Source organism: Polypterus senegalus, chromosome 12, assembly GCF_016835505.1.
Source record: "Polypterus senegalus isolate Bchr_013 chromosome 12, ASM1683550v1, whole genome shotgun sequence".
Lineage (NCBI taxonomy): Eukaryota > Metazoa > Chordata > Cladistia > Polypteriformes > Polypteridae > Polypterus > Polypterus senegalus.
Genome location: NC_053165.1, coordinates 158,980,521 through 159,002,723, shown reverse-complemented (window position 1 = coordinate 159,002,723; position 22,203 = coordinate 158,980,521). Strand labels below are relative to the sequence as shown.

Genomic DNA, 22,203 nt, shown 5'->3' with positions numbered 1-22,203 from the left:
AGTGCCTTTCATATATTTCTGTTTAAATATCATGTAGTGTCTTTCCTGTCTGTCTAATGTGTACATTTGTAAAATGAATTCCTTGTAGCACTTCACTCATTTCTCAATTGGGTGTATATCTAACAAATAAGAATTTCCTAAATCGTCATATTCTTTATGTCTGTAACCTCATTAGATTGTTTCTGGCTATTAAATAGGGTAAGCTGGTGGTCTCAGGCTTTTTACATCAGTTTTGTCCATTTGGGTTTTTTCTTGTAAATAAATCATACTGTACATTGGGGAAGAAAGCTGTATTCAAAGCTAATTCCTGCATTTTATTTCTGGGCCTTGTTTATTTTCTCTCTTTGTCCATTTTCCAGGGGCCTTTTCAAGAATGACCGTGTTGTGGGCACTGGCCAGCTTAAACTGGATGGACTGGAATCCAAATGTGAGATAAGGGAAATTGTTGAGGTGTGTGTAGTTTGGGAACACCTAGGGTGCTTCTGTTTGTTGTGATGAACGGTGCTCTTCAGTATCTTTTTCCTCTTTGTTCAGTTATTAGAAGGAAGGAAGCCAACGGGAGGAAAACTGGACGTTGTGGTGTGCATTCGGGAGCCTCTTGGGGGCCAGCAGTTAGAGAGCGTCACCGAAAAGTGGTTGGTTATCGATCCCTTGACACTTCCGCCTGTGAGTATTGCCTTCCTTCTGATTGAAGCGGACTGTTTAAATGTTCACAAATATCACGAGCTGGATTAAATGTAAATTCACTATGTATAAATGTTTATTTGTAAGACATACTAGATCATGTATGTGTTGTGATCCACTCACCTGAAATAGCCAAAAAGGTAAGAAGACTTCAAAAACAGCCTGGGAAGCAGGCCTGAATCCCACCAACCTGCCCAGAGGAGGTGCAACAAAAGGCACCCTGTCTTTCATTTGAGTGACTGGCTTGGGCCTACATCATGCTAAAATGTGCTTACTCTTAATGTTCAAAAATATTCTCTGAAATGTCCCAAAATACAAACAAAGTACCCTACTTTGTGGGGAAAAACCATCAACCCCTGGCTAGCACAGAGCAAGGCAACACAAAATTTTTGTAAAAGGCGAATTTAATATGCAACTACTTCTTGCAACTGGTAGGTAACCACCCACACAATTTAGGTCAGGACTCAGACTATAATGCACATTAGTGTGTGTGTGCATATATAATTATTATTTACAATTCATATTCACAACCGCGTCTTTCAAGAAGTATTTCTTTCTTCTTGATTTCTGAATTCCTTTCTCACTGTTTTCCGTTCCTATTCTTACACCGCCGTATGCTATGGCAGGCGTCGGCTAGTTCTTATTATTATTACAGAGTGAGCCAAAAATTATGTTAATACTAATTGCTTATTTTAATCTCGACCACACCTTTCCAGATTGATGATTAGGTTGTGGTGGACCACTGCCATGTCCTCCACACTCCCCTGATTTGACACCCTGTGATTTCTGGTTATGGGGTATGGCGTGTATAGCAGGAAAATTTTGAGATATCAATGACATGAAGGACAGGAAACAGGAGTGCGTTGTCAATCATTTATTCCCTTGAAAAATGTGTGTCTGGGCTTTAAATGGTACTGTTCCTCGTTGGTTTTTGGGTGTTGAACGTAATGGCGAACAGGTTGAGACATTCCTGTACAGTGATCCGTCTCTATATCGTGCTTTGACTTTCGCGGCTTCACTTAATCACAGATTTTTTATTTGTAAGCATATCTAAATATATATCACAGATTTTTCACTGGTTTCGCGGATTTCTGCTGACAATGGGTCTTTTCATTTCTGGCAGTTGGTTTGCCCAGTTGATTTCATATAAGGGGCGCTATTGGCGGATGGCTGGGAAGCTACCCAATCAGAGCACGTATTACGTATTAAATAAAACTCCTCAATGATATACGATACATATGTTTGTGCGTAGTATATAAACAGTGTGTTTACATACATAATTTCAACAAATCTTACCTAATATCTAAGAGAATATAAAGGGTTTATGCTGTATAACTGTGTGGGAGAGTTTATAAAGGCTTAAAATATATTGTGAGCAGGGGGGCTGTTCGCACACTGGCCTAGAGGATACGGACGCTCCTCTAAAAAAAACGCTGAAAGACTACCTTCACATCGCTCCCTTCCTTGCTGGGCTTTGTCTCGCGGTGCTTCGCATACTTAAAAGCCCGAAGAGCACTTATTGATTTTTGATTGTTTGCTTTTCTCTCTCTCTCTCTGACATTCTCTGCTCCTGACACGCACTCCTTTGAAGAGAAGATATGTTTGCATTCTTTTAATTGTGAGACGGAACTGTCATCTCTGTCTTGTCGTGGAGCACAGTTTAAACTTTTGAAAATGAGACAAATGTTTGTTTGCAGTGTTTAAATAAAGTTCCTGTCTCTTCAAGCTCCTGTGTTTCTGTGCAAATCTGTGACCCAAGCGTGACAATATAAAAATATCTACATAAACGTATGGTTTTTACTTTGCGGATTTTCACCTTCCGCAACCCCGGCAGTCGAGGAGGGATTACTGTAAGTCATCTCGTACGTATGAAGTATGTTTTGTGAATAAAGTGTTTCTGCCATTCAAATGTTAACATAATTTTGACTCGCCCTGTATTATTATTATTACTATTAGTGTTATTACTAGCTGTGCAAGCCGCACGGTGTCCTAGAAACTATTGAAATCGTCAGAAAAAAATTGAAATGTTGAACTATTCTGGGCATCTCTTTCGTTTTGCCGACATGCTGGAATCGTTTCTGCATTAGCGGCTAAGCGACTTTGTCTTTCTTTGGAGGTTCGTTTTGCCAACGTACTCTCCTCACTTGTGTATTAGCGGCAGTAGGAAAAGTAAAAGGGGTACCGTTTTGCCGATGTGCTCACCACGCTTCTGTAATAGCGGATAAGCGTGTGACTCTTTCTTCGGAGGTTTCGTTTTGCCAACATGGCGGCCTCGCTTGTATCCTCAGAGGTGGAGCCCTTACTCCTGACTACACCTCTCACTTCTGGGCCGGACAGACAGACACACACACACACTTCCGCATGTAGACGTTTATATATAAGATTATCATGCCTCCTGTTCCTCAGCAACTCTTCTCTGAGGTTCTCTTGAATTGCTGCCCACCTCCCTCTTTCATGAAGTGTTTGAGCAGTGGACTCTGAAAAGGCGACCTTTCTGACTCTCGTATTTATGATCTCATTCTTTCAGCCATTACCCACACCTCATAGGTGAGGGACAGGGGTGTAGGTTAACTGGTATACTAAACATTTTGTCTTTTAATAGCTTTTAAAAAACAAATGTATGTTCATCTGTTGGACAATTCAAACAGATGTGACCACCACACTTTCTAAATCTTTCTTTTTTTTTTTTTCCTCCCTTGTTATCCTCATTCAGGTGGCTGTCCCAAAATCCAAGCCCAAGAACGATGTTAGTAACAGGTGAGTAATGGAACATAGAGGTGACCACACTTCTTGATTTGCAGTTTTTACTGTCAGATGTCTGAGCTCCTAACCTGCTAGGCGTAAGAAGTTAGATCCAGAAGGACAGGATTTAGGTTTTGCCAATAAAAATATAAGAGGGTATTTGCATAGTGAAGGCTTTTTTTTATATTGCTTTCACTTACAATAAAGCCACTGGGGCTCAGAAAGAAAAAGCACACGACCCTCCAGAGTGCTCCCTGAGTTATTTATATTTCTCTAATTTCCTTTCAGATCTACGATTTGCTCAGTTTTCTAACCAAGCTGAACTCCACTGAATTGGAATCCGAAAACAATTTCAATTCCGGCTAATTTTCAACTGCTCTCCTCCCAACCCTGTCCTTTTCCCCCCAACCCAAAAAAAAAACAAAATTTCCCATTCTGAGACTTGACGTCTGGGAGAGGCAAAGCTGCGTTGCCAAGTCTGAAAGGAAATGCCAGGTTCTCGCATATCCCGTAGAGTAGTGCTGCAGGGCAGAGGTGGCGCCAACCATAGGGGAGCCATGCTTTGTGTTACTGTTAGGGTGACAGGCACATGAGGAGCTTCCTATCATTTTGAAGTTCGCTTGATCTGAACAAGGTTTACTTGAAATGTGCTATTCTAGTATGTTTTAAAAACAATGGGCCCATTCTGAGTACAATTGCACTTTATTTGTAAATCAAGAATCCTTGTATATTTTTTTTTAATATGTATTTGAAAATGATGTCATCTTGAGTACAAATTGTGTGTCAAAGAAATCGTAAATTATGATAAAAGATGATTTATTTTAAGTAGAGTGTGTGCATTTTATAATATGTGTGTCAGTGCTTTTTATGTTAAATAAATATTTGCCTTTTTTGCAGTTAATTTGTATTTCTGTTGATGCGCTTAAAGAATGAAGGCTATTCAAAATGAAGCATACACCCCTAAAACCATAAACTTTCAAAGTGCTGCATGCTATAGATAGATAGATAGATAACTTTATTGATCCCCAAGGGGAAATTCACATAATCCAGCAGCAGCATACTGATAAAGAACAATATTAAATTAAAGAGTGAGAACAATGAAGGTATAACAGACAGATAATAACTTTGTATAATGTTAACGTTTACCCCCCCGGGTGGAATTGAAGAGTCTCATAGTGTGGGGTCTCCTCAGTCTGTCAGTGGAGCAGGACGGTGACAGCAGTCTGTCTCTGAAGCTGCTCCTCTGTCTGGAGATGATCCTGTTCAGTGGATGCAGTGGATTCTCCATGATTGACAGGAGTCTGCTCAGCGCCCGTCGCTCTGCCACGGATGTCAAACTGTCCAGCTCCATGCCTACAATAGAGCCTGCCTTCCTCACCAGTATGTCCAGGCGTGAGGCGTCCCTCTTCTCTCTGCTGCCTCCCCAGCACACCAACCCGTAGCAGAGGGCGCTCGCCACAACCGTCTGATAGAACATCTGCAGCATCTTATTGCAGATGTTGAAGGACGCCCGCCTTCTTAGGAAGTATAGTCGTCTCTGTCCTCTCTTACACAGAGCATCAGTATTGGCAGTCCAGTCCAATTTATCATCCAGCTGCACTCCCAGGTATTTATAGGTCTGCACCCTCTGCACAGTCACCTCTGATGATCATGGGGTCCATGAGGGGTCTGGTCCTCCTAAAATCCACCACCAGCTCCTTAGTTTTGCTGGTGTTCAGGTGTAGGTGGTTTGATTCGCACCATTTAACAAAGTCCTTGATTAGGTTCCTATACTCCTCCTCCTGCCCTCTCCTGATGCAGCCCACAATAGCAGTGTCGTCCGCGAACTTTTGCACGTGGCAGGACTCCGAGTTGTATTGGAAGTCCGATGTATGTTGGCTGAACAGGACCAGAGGAAGTCCAGTCCCCTGCGACGCTCCTGTGCTGCTGACCACAATGTCAGACCTGCAGTTTCCGAGACGCACATACTGAGGTCTGTCTGTAAGATAGTCCACGATCCATGCCACCAGGTATGAATTTACTCCCATCTCTGTCAGCTTGTCTCTAAGGAGCAGAGGTTGGATGGTGTTGAAGGTGCTAGAGAAGTCCAGAAACGTAATTCTTACAGCACCACTGCCTCTGTCCAAGTGTAGCATAGAGATGATGGCATCCTCCACTCCCACTTTCTCCTGGTATGCGAACTGCAGAGGGTCGAGGGTGTAGCAGACCTGTGGCCTCAGGTGGTGAAGCAGCAGCCTCTCAATGGTCTTCATCACATGTGATGTCAGAGCGACAGGCCGGAAGTCGTTCAGCTCACTAGGACGTGTGATACCTTTGGGACTGGGGGTGATGCAAGATGTTTTCCAAAGCCTCGGGACTCTCCCCTGTTCCAGGCTGTATGCCACACGAGTGACATGGCAAGTCAAAATTATGATTAGGATCTTTTTATGCAACAGGTAACAGCAGCCACTATAACCAGACTGTTAGTACAGAAGGAGATAAAAGTATTGATGACTTGTGGACTGTGTAAAAGAGATAGGAGGAGACAGCAATAAGGTTTGGGGTTTTCCGGCCCTGTATATTGTCGGCACTCCACAATATACTCAAAATAAACGGTCAACAAAAATATAAACAATACAGTTCATATACGCGACGCCTGGGAATGACGTCGCAGCCATTTTAAAGAGGAGGAGCCGGAAGTGGAGGGATGCTGGGAAGGAGCCATGAGGGATGATGGGATCGATGACGTCAGGAAAGATGGCAGAGGAAGGGCAGAAGTAGACGTAGTGCGGGCAAAACTCAGTCTTATGGTGGCGGAGCGTCTTTTTTTTCTGAAAGGAAGCACAGGAAGAAAGTTAGTAACCCGCCATTCCCTACCGGCCAATGTTTTCCCAGGTGTGTTAAGATCCTTCCGCGGTCTCCGACTCGCGCGTGCGTGACACAATCCCCCCCTTAGCCCAAGACCGTCAGGTCGGGCGGACCGCACCGAGAGGTCGTGGATACGAGAGAGGGCATCGGCGTTGGCTGGAAGGGTGCCGCAACGATAAGTGATGGTGAACTTATAAGGCTGCAAATCCAGGAGCCACCTGGTGACCTGCGGATTCGACTCTTTATGTAGGGACATCCACTGAAGTGCAGCGTGATCAGTCACCAGAGTGAACTCGCGGCCCAACAGATAATACCGGAGATGAGTCACCGCCCACTTAATGGCCAAGGCCTCCCTTTCCACCGCCGCATACCGCGTCTCCCGGTCCATCAGTTTCCGGCTCAGGTACATTACAGGGTGCTCGACACCATCGACGCTTTGGCTCAGCACGGCTCCCAGGCCTGTGTCCGAAGTGTCGGTCTGGAGAATAAATGGGAGCCCAAAATCGGGCGTCTTTAATACAGGTGCCGACATTAGGGCCTTCTTTAGGTCACTGAATGCGTGGTCCGCCTCGTCGTTCCACACCACGTATAAGGGAGCACCCTTCTTTGTCATATTGGTCAAGGGTGCTGCTCTTTCGGAGAAACGGGGCACGAACCGGCGGTAATACCCCGCTAACCCCAAGAAAGCCTGCACCTGTTTCTTGGTATTCGGACGGGGCCATTCTAAGATGTCTTAAGCACTGGGGTCTCACCTGTCCCCGTCCCACGAGGTAGCCTAAATACTTGGCCTCCTTTAAGCCGAAATAACACTTTCGAGGGTTTATGCGGAGGCCGGCTTCAGTCAGGGTTGTGAGGACAGCCGAGACCTGCAGTAGATGTTCCTCCCAGGTGCCGGAATAGATGACAACGTCATCCAGGTAGGCGGCACTGTAGGACTGGTGGGGCATCAGCACTCTATCCACCAGACGCTGAAAGGTCGCTGGGGCCCCGTGCAGCCCAAATGGGAGGACCTTGTACTGCCAGTGTCCACTAGGGGTACTAAAGGCTGTTTTCTCTTTAGCGGATGCCGTTAAGGGAATTTGCCAATACCCTTTCGTCATGTCGAGAGTAGTCAAGTAACGAGCCGTACCCAGCCGCTCAAGCAAGTCGTCAATGCGGGGTATCGTGTAGGCATCGAATTTGGAGACTTGGTTCAGATGTCTAAAGTCATTACAAAACCTCCAGGAGTCGTCTGGCTTAGATAACGAGGACGATAGGGCTGGACCAGGGGCAATGGCTCTCCTCAATGATGTCCATGTCCAACATCCGTTGCACCTCTAACTCCACATCTGCGCGTTTTGCCTCCGGGAGTCTATAGGGCCTCTCCCAGACGATTACGCCGGGGTCTGTGACTATATCATGCGCAATCAGAGAGGTCCGGCCTGGTGACTCGCTCACTACTTCGGGGATGGCTCGGATCACCTGGGTCAACTCCTGCCGTTGTTTGGGCGTTAGCTCTTCACCAAGATTAAGGGCAGTCGTGCATGAGAAAAGGGAGAGGGATCTACGGGAGCCAGGAAGCTCCTCCCTGTCTTTCCAAGGTTTTAATAAGTTTACATGGTAGATCCTCTCACTCGGTCGAGGATTGGGCTGTTTCACCAAATAGTCAACGAGTCCTTTTCTTTCCTTAATCTTGTATAGGCCCTGTCAGTGAGTGAGCAGTTTAGAGTGGGAGGTAAGAACGAGCACCATTACTCGATCCCCCGGGCGGAACTCCCGGAGGACGGAGTTACGATTGTAACACCGGGCCTGTGCTGCCTGCGCACGTGTCACGTGGTCTTTCAGGAGGGGTCTAATTTTAGTAAGCCTGTCGCGCAGTTGCGCTACGTACTCCAATATGTTAGAGGAGGGTAGGGCCTCAGCCTCCCAACCCTCTTTTAGTATATCCAGTATGCCTCGGGGTTGTCGCCCATACAATAATTCAAAGGGGGAGAAGCCCATAGAGGCCTGAGGTACCTCCCGGTAGCACCAGCGGGATAAGCTGGTCCCAGTTCCTGCCGTCCACGTCGACTACCTTGCGGAGCATCTGTTTAAGCGTCTGGTTAAATCGCTCCACCAACCCATCTGTTTGCGGGTGGTAGACAGACGCTTTCAGGTGCTTTATCTTCAGTAATTTGGCCACTTCCCTGAATGTATCCGAAGTAAAGGGCGTACCCTGGTCCGTGAGGACTTCTTTGGGTGTGCCGACTCTGGAAAATAAACTGACTAATTCCCGTGTGATGTTCTTTGTGTTAGCGGAGCGCAAGGGAACCGCCTCTGGGTATCGGGTGACATAATCCACCATAACCAAGATGTATTTGTGGCCGCGGTTCGAGGGCTCGAGGGGTCCTACTAAGTCGACCCCTATTCTTTCAAAGGGCACATCGATAAGGGGAATAGGAACGAGAGGAGCACGGTCTCTTCTGGGAATCTGGCGGATTTGACATTCCGGACAGGTCTGGCAGAACCGCCGGACCTCCTCATTAATCCCAGGCCAGTAAAATCGGAGCTTAATTCTTTCCAGGGTCTTTTCGGTGCCGAGGTGGGTGCCTAGGAGGTGGGCGTGAGCTAGCTCACATATCTCCCGCCGGAAGGTATGCGGCACTAGCAACAGCTTCCGCACCTCGCCCTCGTGGGTTGCCACCCGATACAACAGATCATTTTCGAGAACAAAGAAGGGCTCGCGAGGTGTGGAACCGTCGGCTTGCAAGCTATTTGGCAGAACCTCGGCATTCCGGGCGAAGCGCAGGGAATCATCGTTCCACTGTTCCCTCTTAAATGAAGCAGGCGTGGACCAAAACTGGTGATCCAGGCTGCCCAGAGGGTCTTGTGGACTGGCCCTCAGAAGAGTCCCCTGGCTTGTCCCTTCCCCGGCGGAGTCTTCCGGGTCAGGGAACATCGCTGAGGAAGCGTCCCCCGAGGAGCCAGCGCCACTAGGGCCTGCCCCAGAGCACGGCGTGGAGACCGCGGGAGGGGCGCCTTGCCCCCTCATTACCAGATCCAACGAGGCCCCAGGAGTGGTGAGTGTCTTACCACAGTTTTTCTCCGACCAGTCATGTCCCAATATCACTGGATAGGGGGGTTCGGGCAACACAGCGACCATCAGTTTGGTTAACTCCCCCTTCCAGGTGATGTAACATTGTGCAGAACGGTACGACTTGGTCCCTCCATGTACACAAGTGACTAGCAAGTGTTGTTTTAGCCACTGTCGCGGTAACACAAAACGGCGAGCGACAATGGTTATGTTGCTGCCGGAATCGAACAGAGCCAGCACCGTGTGCCCATTCAACAAAACCACTCCCATGTTCGGAATCGCCAAGGGATGCGACGGGGTACAGTACCTTTCCGATGAGTCCCAGGTGCAGTCCATCGGCGCCGCCGTGTTGTTCAGGGGACAGGCTGGCAGCAGATGACCGACCTCGCCGCACTTGTAACAGCGCGGAGAGGCCGGCTTTTCTTTAGGCCTTACCGGGGCTTCCGCAGCGCGTCGAGGGGGCTCGGGGTTGGCCACCCGCCCCTGTCGGTTCCCATGAGCAGACTTTTCTGCCTCCCTGACTCGGAGGACCGCGAGCTGTCGCTCCAGAACTTCCAGGATACCCGGCATATCCTTATAAGGATGCCGCCGGACCTGCTGGGCGAGGGAACTGGGCATGGCATTGACGAGGCCTTCACAGGCTACCTGCTTCACGACCTTTTGGGCCTGAGGCCCCTCTGGCCGTAGCCAGCGTCCCATTTTGCCCCAGAACTCGAACGCCTGGGCACGGGCAGGTTTCTCTGGATTAAATTGCCAGTTCCTCCATTCTGCCGCCTGCTGGCCTGGCGTAATGCCGTAGCGGGCCAGGATCTCTGGTTTGAGGAGGTCGTAGTTCACGGCCTCCTCCTCAGGGAGGTCATAATAGGCCCGCTATGCGGGTCCCTTCAGGTAAGGCGCCAGGATGGACGCCCACTCGGACCGCTGCCACTCGTTCCGGGTGGCCGTCCGTTCGAATATCCCGAGGTATGATTCTATATCATCTGCCTCTGTCAGGTACTGAGGTGCTGAGGCGTCGGTTCGGGCGGGTCCGGCCTTGCTCTTTGGGCCTCTCCCAGCCTGGTCTTCGTGGCCTCCAACACTCGGGTAGTAGCGGCTTGCGCTTGCTGCAGGGCCTGTAGTTGGGCGTTTATATTTTGCAGCACTGTGTTCAGGTCCTGTCCCTCGGTCATCTCTGGGGATCCTATATCCTGCCGACTACGCCAATGTAAAAGAGATAGGAGGAGACAGCAATAAGGTTTGGGGTTTTCCGGCCCCGTATATTGTCGGCACTCCACAATATACTCAAAATAAACGGTCAACAAAAATATAAACAATACAGTTCATATACGCGACGCCTGGGAATGGCGTCGCGCCATTTTAAAGAGGAGGAGCCGGAAGTGGAGGCATGCTGGGAAGGAGCCGTGAGGGATGATGGGATCGATGATGTCAGGAAAGATGGCGGAGGAAGGGCGGAAGTAGACCTAGTGCGGGCAAAACTCAGTCTTATGGTGGCGGAGCGTCTTTTTTTCTGAAAGGAAGCACAGGAAGAAAGTTAGTACCCCGCCATTCCCTACCGGCGAATGTTTTCCCAGGTGTGTTAAGATCCTTCCGCGGTCTCCGACTCGCGCGTGCGTGACAGCTGCTACTGTTTGTTATTCTGTATTTATAAAACCTTTGCAAAATATCCCAAAGAACGGAAGATTTACAAACTACATTGTAATTTTTTTCCATATTTAAACAGTTCTCTGTGTCAAGAATTTCTTCTTTTCTAGGAACTCAGCAACACAGTGGTCCGATGGCTAGTGCTGCCTTGTTATAGAATCCTCATTAAATGGGGTCCATCTCTTCCAATCCTGACACGGCTTATCTGTTGGACCTCGTTTACAATACTCTGTTGAGGGTTGAACAAAAAGGAAATATTCAAAAGAGGTTCCACTTCTGTATTTTATTCAGTTCAGCCACTGTCCATCAACAGAGTGTTGTGGATCCTGCCGACTACGCCAACTGCACAATCCCCAGTAAATTAGGGATCATTCAAACTCTTTAAAAAGGTTATAACGCCCACTTGGACCAAGTTTATATTTCAATCAGAATATTCTGGGAGCCCTGCCTGACTCAAAGTCCCTATCCCAAAAAAAACGTTATAGAGGGGCAGTTTGAGTAGATAGACAAGCTGTTATCTACATGTGTACATTAGACAGAATTATATTGCTGCCAGATTCGTGAAGTATTGAGAGAGTCTCTTTGAATAAACTTTGACACATCAAATTATATTACTTATAAAAAATTATATAAAAAGAGCCCAGCAGCGTCTCTACTTCCTGCGACGACTGAAGAAGGTGCACCTCCCCAAACCCATACTTCCCACCTTCTACAGAGGCACCATAGAGAGCGTCCTGACAAGCTGCATCACAGTCTGGTATGGAAACTGCCATGCCTCCGACCGCAAAGCCCTTCAGAGGATGGTGCGGACCGCTGAGCGCATTATTGGCAGTTCACTACCCAGTCTGCAGGAGATCTACACCTCACGCTGCCTTCATAAAGCCACTAGCAACATGGCTGATCCCCACCACCCCTTCCCCCAACTGTTTACTCCTCTTCCATCTGGAAGACGACTCTGCAGCGACTCTGGAGGACGATATTTCGTCCTACTGTGTACTGTAAGTATATTGTTAGGATGACAATAAAGCTCTACTTGACTTGACTTGACGTGACTTGACTACTGTCTTACAGGAAACGTGGCTAAAGGCTGATTACTGGTTACACAGGTTGTTCCTGGAAAAATACTTCTCCTTATTTGTGTTTGCACATCCAACAGCTAAATTGTATTGTTTTGTTACCACAGTGTCTTGGGTTTAAATCTCATGTCTGGCCACTGTCAGTGTGGAGTTTCCATGTTCTCCACTGTGTCTGCGTTATTTTTTCCTTTTAATGCTCAATTTTTTATTCCATATCTCCAAAGACATTCAGGGTATGTTAATTGGAGATGGCTGTTTGCCCTCTGTGAATTTACTGTATCTGTGTCCATGCGTGGGTCCTGCTTTGCATTGTGGGTACATTACTAATATCGGCTGCTGCCAGGATAGACTGATCTCTCACAACCCTAAAATGGATAAATCTGGTTTGAGAATGTCATTTTGTGTTAGCTGGCATGCAGCAATCAAACGCCCTTCTTTAACACTTTTACTAATCTGGTTAATCTCCAGTGGCCTTATAGCAGAAATGTGGAGCAGTAGTTTGAGAGATTTAGCGTAAAATGTCTAACTGTGGTAGAAAAAGAGGCAACTCTACACTTACCCCATAAGCGGACCCAGAAGTGGAGTGGTACCTTGTTCAGGGTCACTTCCTGTCTTGCACCTCATGCTGTAGGGATAGACTCTGGACCTCCTCAACCTTAAACTGGATTAAGTGAGTTTGAGAATGTTATAGTTCAAAAACGTGCACTTCATTTTGAATAGACCTTTCCTTCCTGAGAGTTACAAACTATACATTCCTGTGAAATGTCGATCTCTGTGGTTGGTTCATTAAAGGGAAGTAAAAGAAAATGTCCCAAGTTCTTTCAGCCTAGCAGGAAGTAGGCCAAATCCAGGGACGCAGAGTTCAACCTTGTAAGTGCATCTGCATTGTTAGGTTACAGTAAAAATCCTTAGACAGACTTATTGTAAAAAATATTTTAAGGTGACATTATCAATTTTTAAGTGGAACTAACCTGCAGATATATGTTTTTTGTTGCAGCCCCCCTTCTTTCAAACTTCACAGCCTGAGTCTCCTTAGCTTTGACAAGGAAAGAACTGAAAGAAAGGTGAGGCATACCTCACACGCTGGCGCCATTCACACTGCTTCACTGCACACTTGGCATTGGGGTTGTACCAGAATGCACTGCTGCATGCTAAGGGAATATGTCAAAAATAATATACGTTATAATTTGTTTTATTGTTGGTTTTAATGCTGTAGAGTGTGCGTGTGTGTGTGTGTCACTTTCTATTCAGGGTATCAGAATCAGGAAAAAATCAACAATTTATGTAGAAGGTTCATAAATCAGCAAAAATAAATATACATTTAATAACTTTCATTATTCAGTATAGTGATTCAGACTTGGTGACAGACTATTTTCAGCAAATAACTCAAACATACTTGCTGCAATAAACCAAATAATACAATTTATTTATAAGTTAAGGATTATAGGAGATGGATATACACAAGTGTCTATCTATCTGTTATATAGTGCCTTTCTTATCTATCTGTTATATAGTGCCTTTCGTATCTATCTATCTATCTATCTATCCATCTATCTGTTATATAGTGCCTTTCCTATCTATCTGTTATATAGTGCCTTTCATATCTGTCTATCTAGCAATCTATACTAATAAAAGGCAAAGCCCCGACTCACTCACTCACTCACTCGTCACTAATTTTCCAACTTCCCGTGTAGGTAAAAGGCTGAAATTTGTCAGGCTCATTCCTTACAGCTTACTGACAAAAGTTAAGCAGGTTTCATTTCGAAATTCTACGCATAACGGTCAACAACGTCCGCCATATTGAACTTTATTATTCATGGCCCCATCTTCATGAAATTTGGTAGGCGGCTTCCCTGCGCTAACCGAAACCAATGTACATACTTATTTCTGTGGTATGACGCCACTGTCAGCCGCCATATTGAACTTTCCAACGTCACTAATTCTCCAACTTCCCGTGTAGGTAGAAGGCTGAAATTTGTCAGGCTCATTCCTTACAGCTTACTTACAAAGGTTAAGCAGGTTTCATTTCGAAATTCTACACGTAACGGTCGACAAATGGTCAACAACGTCCGCCATGTTGAACTTTCTTGTTTATGGCCCCATCTTCTCGAAATTTGGTAGGCGGCTTCCCTGCACTAACCGAAACCGATGTACATACTTATTTAGGTGGTATGACGCCACTGTCGGCCGCCATATTGAACTTTCCAACGGTCTTTGTTACCTATGGGCCCATCTTCAAGAAATTTGGTACACGGGTTCCCAACGCTAACTGAATCCTACTTACGTACATATATACGTCCATAGCCTGCAGCTCGGTCACCGTGTGAGGCGGCGTTGGGTCCCCCATCCCAACACCTCCCACGTTGTTGGCTACCTGCCTATATAAGGCTGTCCGTCGCTCCGGTCTCTACATTCCCTTCCTTGCTTCGCCACGGGATTCACGTCTCCCTGCTGATAACTACAGCCTTTTTGTTTAATGCACAGCTTCTCCGCTGTTTTATTGTTCGTTTATTATGATTATAGTTATTGTGTAGGTATTTTAGACTTACTTTACATTGTTCAGGTACACATTTCCTTTATCATTCCAACTGTACCCCCATTAACATGTCTATCGAGGTGATCACCATCGATCAAAGAACTGTCACTTACCGAGTGGTTTCCATGCCCGGAGATGGCACCTGCCTTTTCCATTCTCTGTGTTTCATATTGCACGGCCATATCAGGCTCACTCTTGATATCCATTGTGTCTTATGTATTGAATGACTGGACAGGTTCAAGGTGTGGACTGATGACGGTACAGGAGATAATTAGACTACACAGGAGCACTAGAAGAGTGAAATGCTTAAGCCCTTCACCGATGGTTCTGCATGTGAGTTGATGGCTGCCGCTGAATTGTTCGGTTGTCGCTTTCAAGTGTACCGAAATGGCCAAATATTTTACACCTTTGGACAACCGCCAATGCCTCTTAAACATCTTAGACTCACAGGTGACGATTTGAGTAGTGGACACTTTGATGTTTATGAATGTTTAAACTCTCAAAAGCTGGATGTGATTTTATCGATGAAACTGGTTGTGTGCTTACAATGCTTGACAGATGCTGAATGTCACTTCAACACAAGTCCTACAAATACTGTCGTCATTGAAACAAACCATGAAACTCAAACCGATTAAAGAGTAAGCTCAGCGCACAGCTTGGTCATATTACAACCGGAGGGCCGAACTGACAACATGGTATACAAAGAGATCCTTAACAAATAATTATTGTCATTATTTTCCCTCAGTTTAAAAAAGTTTAATTTTCTTCTTAATAAAAATTTTAATGCAGTACTTCGCGTATTTTGCTAGTCTGTTGTATAGCTCCCCATCTAGTGAGCCCTACAGGGCAGCATGGCAGATGTGGCCCCTGTGGTCTGCCATGCTAGGATCTGTGTGGACCGCTAGGGGGAGTTGTTGGATACTGACTGCACAAGGACCTTTGGGGTCCTGCCTGACCTGGAAGTGCTTCCCAGAGGTATAGATTCCCACAGGTAGTGAGTGCTCCTCCTCAGTATGGAGTTAAAAGATAGCCCTCCACTTGACCCAGAGAGTCAAAGTCTGGAAGAGTTGATGAATGAGTAAGGGAATTTTGGCCTACGGGCCACCTCATATTTATAGCCAGTTGGAACAGCAAGTCATGGCTTACTTGTTGAATGTTCATATACACTCTGATCAACTTACAAAAGTAAGATATAGATGGAAAAATACTTCAGTTACACTTTTTTTTTCAAAAGAACATTCTGGCACCAATATTCTGGATATCCTATCCAAGGCAGAAGAGGCGGAACATCAAGTTTGAGGCGTTAACCATCTTAGTGTCAGAAGGGATTCTACTCTGTTGGGCCCCTTAGCAAAGCCCTTGATCTGAAAATTGCTCCAGGGCTGCTGTGCAATGGCTGACCCTGCACTGTGACCCTCAAAGGTCATGCAGAAACAAAATTTTCCCCCAGAAATTAACAAATTGTATTGATCGTAGAAGCAAAAAAGGAGAAGGTTTTTACTGACAGTGCCCTCTCACCCTCTGAGGAGGTGTTGCCCTTATTGTAGTTACTCTCTCTGTCTGACAATACACAGATTATCAGATAGTTAGTAAGTATGTACATTCACATACATAGGTAATTAATTTGTCCCAAGGGAAAATTTAGCTTTTTAAGAAGCTAGATATAGAAGTGTCTCTCTATTATATTAAAAAACAAATCCTGCGCCAAGACAAGACTTTTTTGAAGAGATTATTTCAAGTGCCGCGAGACAAGACTTTTGATAAGAGATTTTTCTCTAGTCCCGCCCTCCTCTCAACCATTTTCAAACAAGACCATGGTCCTCACACCTCTCATTGGTGTGAATGCTTTTGTCAGACACAGTTCCTGCGCTCTCAGCTCTTATGAATGTTAACGTTTTCCTCACTTTAAGTTCCCAATTAAAGAAGACTTATTATGTCCAAATCTTATTGAAGAATTTCATCACAAAGGGTTATCAACTGAGGAATTGAGTACACGGGCAATACTAGCACCGAGAAACGAAGTCAAACGAATTTACGTGAAAATCGGTTAAAAGGCAAATTGGTTAAATGCGTATCAAAAGACTATGCTAACACAGTTGGTGGTGATGGTGTGGAAGATGAAAACATCAACTTCCAACATCACAAGAATATCTACAACCATTAACACCGTCCAGTCTTCCACAGGCTGAATTACTGTAGAAAAAAGGATGTATCCAAATAAGGTAATGTAGTACATCTTCAGAGGCTAACATTAGACACCGAAGGAGATCTTGATATGCCATTCGCATTAAAACATTAACAGTTTCCATACAAAATAGCTTTTACAAAGACAATTTACAAATCTCAGAGCCAAACATTCAAAAAAGTCGTTTTATTTAAGAAAGAGAAAGAAACTAAATTCAATCACGGGCAGTTATACGTTTCGTTGTCACGATGAAAGCCCAAACACGGAATCAAAATTCAATGCGATATTGACGAAAATTTAATTCAAAAATTGTTTTTACTGAAGTTTTACAGTAAAAGTGTAAGTTTAAAAAGTATTTGCGTGTGAATTTTAAAGCCAAACAGAACAAGATTGTATAACGCAACGAATACATCTAACGCAACATGAAATATAATTTACTTTCAAATTATTACGTTTTACTGTTTTTTACTGTGGTTAATTACTCGCTGTATGTAAAATAGTTCTATTATGCATATGTAACAATTCCTGTGAAAATAACAATCTGTTTAAATTGCACATCCGCATCCCCATACGCGAGTGACAGAACCGCAAAGAGGCTAGTGCGTAGCACAGGCCCAGGGGTTGGCAAGTGAAGCGAGCAGAGGGGGGAAAGCCCGCTAGTTTTAATAAAAACAAAAAACAACCCCTTTGAGCAGACACTGGAATTACAAAAAAGAAAATGTTCTGAATTAGATAAAGATAAGCGAGTAGCCACAGTGAGGCGCTATAAAGACATATTGCTGTAGGTATTAAGGAGCCCCCAGCACTTGTTTACATACTTCTGCTAATTAATTTACTGGCTCAGTGTCCTCAATGCTTGAGTGTCTTCATTCTCTCCTCCACTACAACCTCCAGCGGGTCCAGTGGGCTTCCCTTAACTGAGCCTGCTTTCATAATCAGCTTGTTGATTCACTTGAAGTGATGTTACCGGTACAACACGCCACAGAGTTATAGAACATGTAAATAATGGAATGAGTGACCAAGTAGCGTGGTAGACAGTAAGACTTTAGGGACTTTCAAAACTTGACTTGATGTTATTGTAGAAGAATTAAGTGGACAGGACTGGTGAGCTCTGTTGCGCTGAGTGGCCTGTTCTAATCCAAATTGTTAGTCTTGCCACTCGTCTCTAGATTTTAATCTAGTTCTGTTGATCGTCTTTTTTATAATTTACTGATAAAGAAGCCACACGGTATTCTAGATGAGACCTGACGAAAGTGCTTCCTCCTGTGGCTCATACCCAGCTCAGAGCGTGATGAAACGTAAATCCTGTCGTCCTTCTTGATTGTTTTTATACACTCATTCTGAAGAGTTCCTGCGACTCCAAAGTTGGACTTCCAAGTTTCAGACACTCTCCCCACGCTTGTTAAATTCCTTATGTGTTGTTTATTTACAGTAACAACAACATTTATTTCTAGAGTACGTTTTCATACAAATGATGGAGCTGAAAATGCTTTACAAGATGAAGAAAGAAAAAATAAATAATATAAGAATAACATTAGGGAATACTAATTAACAAACAGTAAAGTAAGGTTGGATGGCCTGGGGGACAGAAGAAACTCTAGACAGCTGGAGAAAAAAAAAAAAAATCTGCAGGGGTTCCGAGGCCACAAGACCACCCGTCCCCCACCAGGCATTCTACCTAACATGGATGATCCAAGTCAGGGCTCATGGTTTTCAGGCTTTACATGGAGGAATTAGACAACGATGGTCATGTGGACCTCTGGCCTTCAATTCTGTAATGTAGGGACTGCATGGTGCCCTGATCAGGTGGTGATGGCGCAGATCGCCACCACAGAAAACCGGAAAAAGAACAACAGAGAAAGTAGGGGTTAGTATGGACTGTAGGGCCATGATAGAAAAAAAAAAGAAGTAAACGTCTGCCTAGATCTTGATTCTGTCCAGGTCTGACTGACCACTGACTTGAAGGTGTCTTGCATAGTAGCATCTAGTTGAGCTTTAGAGGAGCATATTGTATATGATGAATGAATGTCAAGGGAGAGTGAGATGTGTTCACAAGTATAACAAGAGAAGAGGAATATGAATTCTATACTTTTGAACATGTATGAATTAACAAATTGTCCATTAAGATTTTAGAATACAAGTGTGAACACCGAGAACCTCCTCGGGACCTCCTTATGAAGCACAGGGACCTCTGTCAGCATATCCAGTGGCAAATGAATCTCCTTGAAAAGCCCAGTCCGGACGTCTGCAAAGGTACAGTACCTTCCGTTTTATATACCGTACAGTATATACTTGCGTTTAAGTTCTCCCACAGATTTGATTTTACCGTATAATTTGTGGTATTTTATAATGTCGGTTGTATAAGTCGAATGCGGAAGACTCACGCTATTGGTCCAAGAGATTATGTATGATATGATGTCGCCCACTTGAGTACAGAAGCGTATTAGGGCCACGGAGAAGAAAAAAAGTAAATACAGACACAGTGAAGAAGAAAAAAAGTGTATGTTGAGATTAAAGTAGACATGTTGACTTTATTCTTTTAGTTTATGTTGTCATTGAAGTAGAATATCGTAAACGCCATTTTAAAATCATTGTTTAATTTACTAGATTTTCTCAAGCACCGTCATAAGTAATTAAATTTAATGCTTTGTGTATAGTGTGCCTTGACCCATGTTACTTGGTATGTGCTTCTTGAACTGACTTCCTCTCCTCGACTTCTCTTCTCCTTGGCCCTAATACGCTTCTGTACCTGAGAGACTAACCACCGAGCACATGGCCTTTTCTTTTCTATGTATTGTGCCTACGTGACCACACAGTAATACCTGAACTATTCCGAAGCGACGTTTGCACTGTTTTGTGTTTTTTGTATCTCACACCCTTTATCGTAAGAGCATCCCTTATCTATGATGGTGCGTTTGATCAGAAGAGCATATGAAGCTGGTTTTAAATTAAACATCGTTGAAGTGGCAAAAGAAATTGGTAACTGCGCTGCTGCAACAAAATTCAATGTCTCTGAGAAACTGATATGAGACTGGAGGAGGCAAGAAAATTAAGTGTCGTATTTTTGAACAGGCGTATAAGTCGGGGTCTGATTTTGTGATCGATTTTTCGGGTTTCAAGACCCCACTTATACGTGAGTATATACAGTATCCTACAAAAGTGAGTACACCCCTCACATTCCGTTATCATGTTGGCATACTGCCCTGCGGCCCAGTTTCCGAAGGCTCTGCTTCAGTATGCCACAGTACATGTTGGCATTCATGGTTCCCTCAATGAACTGTAGCTCCCCAGTGCCAGCAGCACTCATGCAGTCCCAAACCATGACACTTCCACCACCACGCTTGACTGTAGGTGAGACACACTTGTCTTTGTACTCCTCACCTGGTTGCCGCCACACACGCTTGACACCATCTGAACCTAATAAGTTTATCTTGGTCTCATCAGTTCCAGTAATCCATGCCCTTAGTCTGCTTGTCTTCAGCAAACTGTTTGCGGGCTTTCGTGTGCATCATCTTTAGGAGAGGCTTCCTTCTGGGACGACAGCCACTCAGACCAATTTGATGCCATGTACGGCGGGCATATGGTCTGAGCACTACCAGGCTGACCCCCCCCACCCCTTCAACCTCTGCAGCAATGCTGGCAGCACTCATACAGTGCATCCAGAAAGTATTCCCAGCGCATCACTTTTTCCACATTTTGTTATGTTACAGCCTTATTCCAAAATGGATTAAATTCATTTTTTTCCTCAGAATTCTACACACACACCCCATAATGACAAGCGTGAAAAACGTTTACTTGAGGTTTTTGCAAATTTATTAAAAATAAAAAAATTGAGAAAGCACATGTACATAAGTATTCACGGCCTTTGCCATGAAGCTCCAAACTGAGTTCAGGTCCATCCTGTTTCCCCTCATCATCCTTGAGATGTTTAATTGGAGTCCACGTGTGGTAAATTCAGTTGATGTGACCTGATTTGGAAAGGCACACACCTGTCTGTAGAAGGTCCCACAGTTGACAGTTCATGTCAGAGCACAAACCAAGCATGAAGTCAAAGGAATTGTCTGTAGACCTCCGAGACAGGATTGTCTCGAGGCACAAATCTGGGGAAGGCTACAGAAAAATGTCTGCTGCTTTGAAGGTCCCAATGAGCACAGTGGCCTCCATCATCCGTAAGTGGAAGAAGTTCCGAACCACCAGGACTCTTCCTAGAGCTGGCCGGCCATCTAAACTGAGCGATCGGGGGAGAAGGGCCTTAGTCAGGGAGGTGACCAAGAACCCGATGGGCACTCTGTCAGAGGTCCTCTGTGGAGAGAGGAGAACCTTCCAGAAGGACAACCATCTCTGCAGCAATCCACCAATCAGGCCTGTATGCCAAAAGGCACCTGAAGGACTCTCAGACCATGAGAAACAAAATTCTCTGGTCTGATGAGACAAAGATTGAACTCTTTGGTGTGAATGCCAGGCGTCACGCTTGGAGGAAACCAGGCACCACTCATCACCAGGCCAATGCCATCCCTACAGTGAAGCATGGTGGTGGCAGCATCATGCTGTGGGGGGCAGGAACTGGGAGACTAGTCAGGATAAAGGGAACGATGACTGCAGCAATGTACAGAGACATCCTGGATGAAAACCTGCTCCAGAGTGCTCTTGACCTCAGACTGGTGTGACGGTTCATCTTTCATCCCTCAAAGGAGTGGCTTCAGGACAACTCTGTGAATGTCCTTGAGTGGCCCAGCCAGAGCAGAGCCAGACTTGAATCCGATTGAACATCTCTGGAGAGATCTTAAAATGGCTGTGCACCGACACTTCCCATCCAACCTGATGGAGCTTGAGAGGTGCTGCAAAGAGGAATGGGCGAAACTGGCCAAGGATAGGTGTGCCAAGCTTGTGGCATCATATTCAAAAAGACTTGAGGCTGCCAAAGGTGTATCGACAAAGCATTGAGCAAAGGCTGGGAATACTTATGGACATGGGATTTCTCAGTTTTTTTTATTTTTAGTAAATTTGCAAAAATCTCAAGTAAACTTTTTTCATGTTGTCATTATGGGGTGTTGTGTGTAGAATTCTGAGGAAAAAAATGAATTGAATCCATTTTGGAATAAGGCTGTAACACAACAAAATGTGGAAAAAGTGATGTGCTGTGAATACTTTCTGGATGCACTATATATATATATATATATATATATATATATATATATATATATATATTTATATATATATATATATATATTTATATATATATATATATATATATCTATACTAATAAAAGGCAAAGCACTCACTCACTCACTCACTCACTCACTCACTCACTCACTCACTCACTGACTCATCACTAATTCTCCAACTTCCCGTGTGGGTGGAAGGCTGAAATTTGGCAGGTTGATTCCTTACAGCTTCCTTACAAAAGTTGGGCAGGTTTTATATCGAAATTCTACGCGTA

The 22,203-nt window shown here is 44.8% G+C and overlaps 1 protein-coding gene across 2 annotated transcripts in view; it reads left to right on the top strand.

Moving 5' to 3' along the window:
* cc2d1a (coiled-coil and C2 domain containing 1A) overlaps positions 1-22,203 on the top strand; it is a 107,351-nt gene that overhangs the window by 78,589 nt on the left and 6,559 nt on the right. Inside the window, exons 22-26 of one of the 2 annotated variants that reach the window (XM_039770482.1) lie at positions 360-450; positions 535-666; positions 3,398-3,441; positions 13,040-13,106; positions 18,890-19,016. In XM_039770482.1, coding sequence (XP_039626416.1) covers positions 360-450; positions 535-666; positions 3,398-3,441; positions 13,040-13,106; positions 18,890-19,016 — 461 coding nt within the window. Of the gene's footprint in view, positions 1-359; positions 451-534; positions 667-3,397; positions 3,442-3,714; positions 4,312-13,039; positions 13,107-18,889; positions 19,017-22,203 lie in introns of those variants that run through there. The other variant, XM_039770483.1, reaches the window with a different exon arrangement.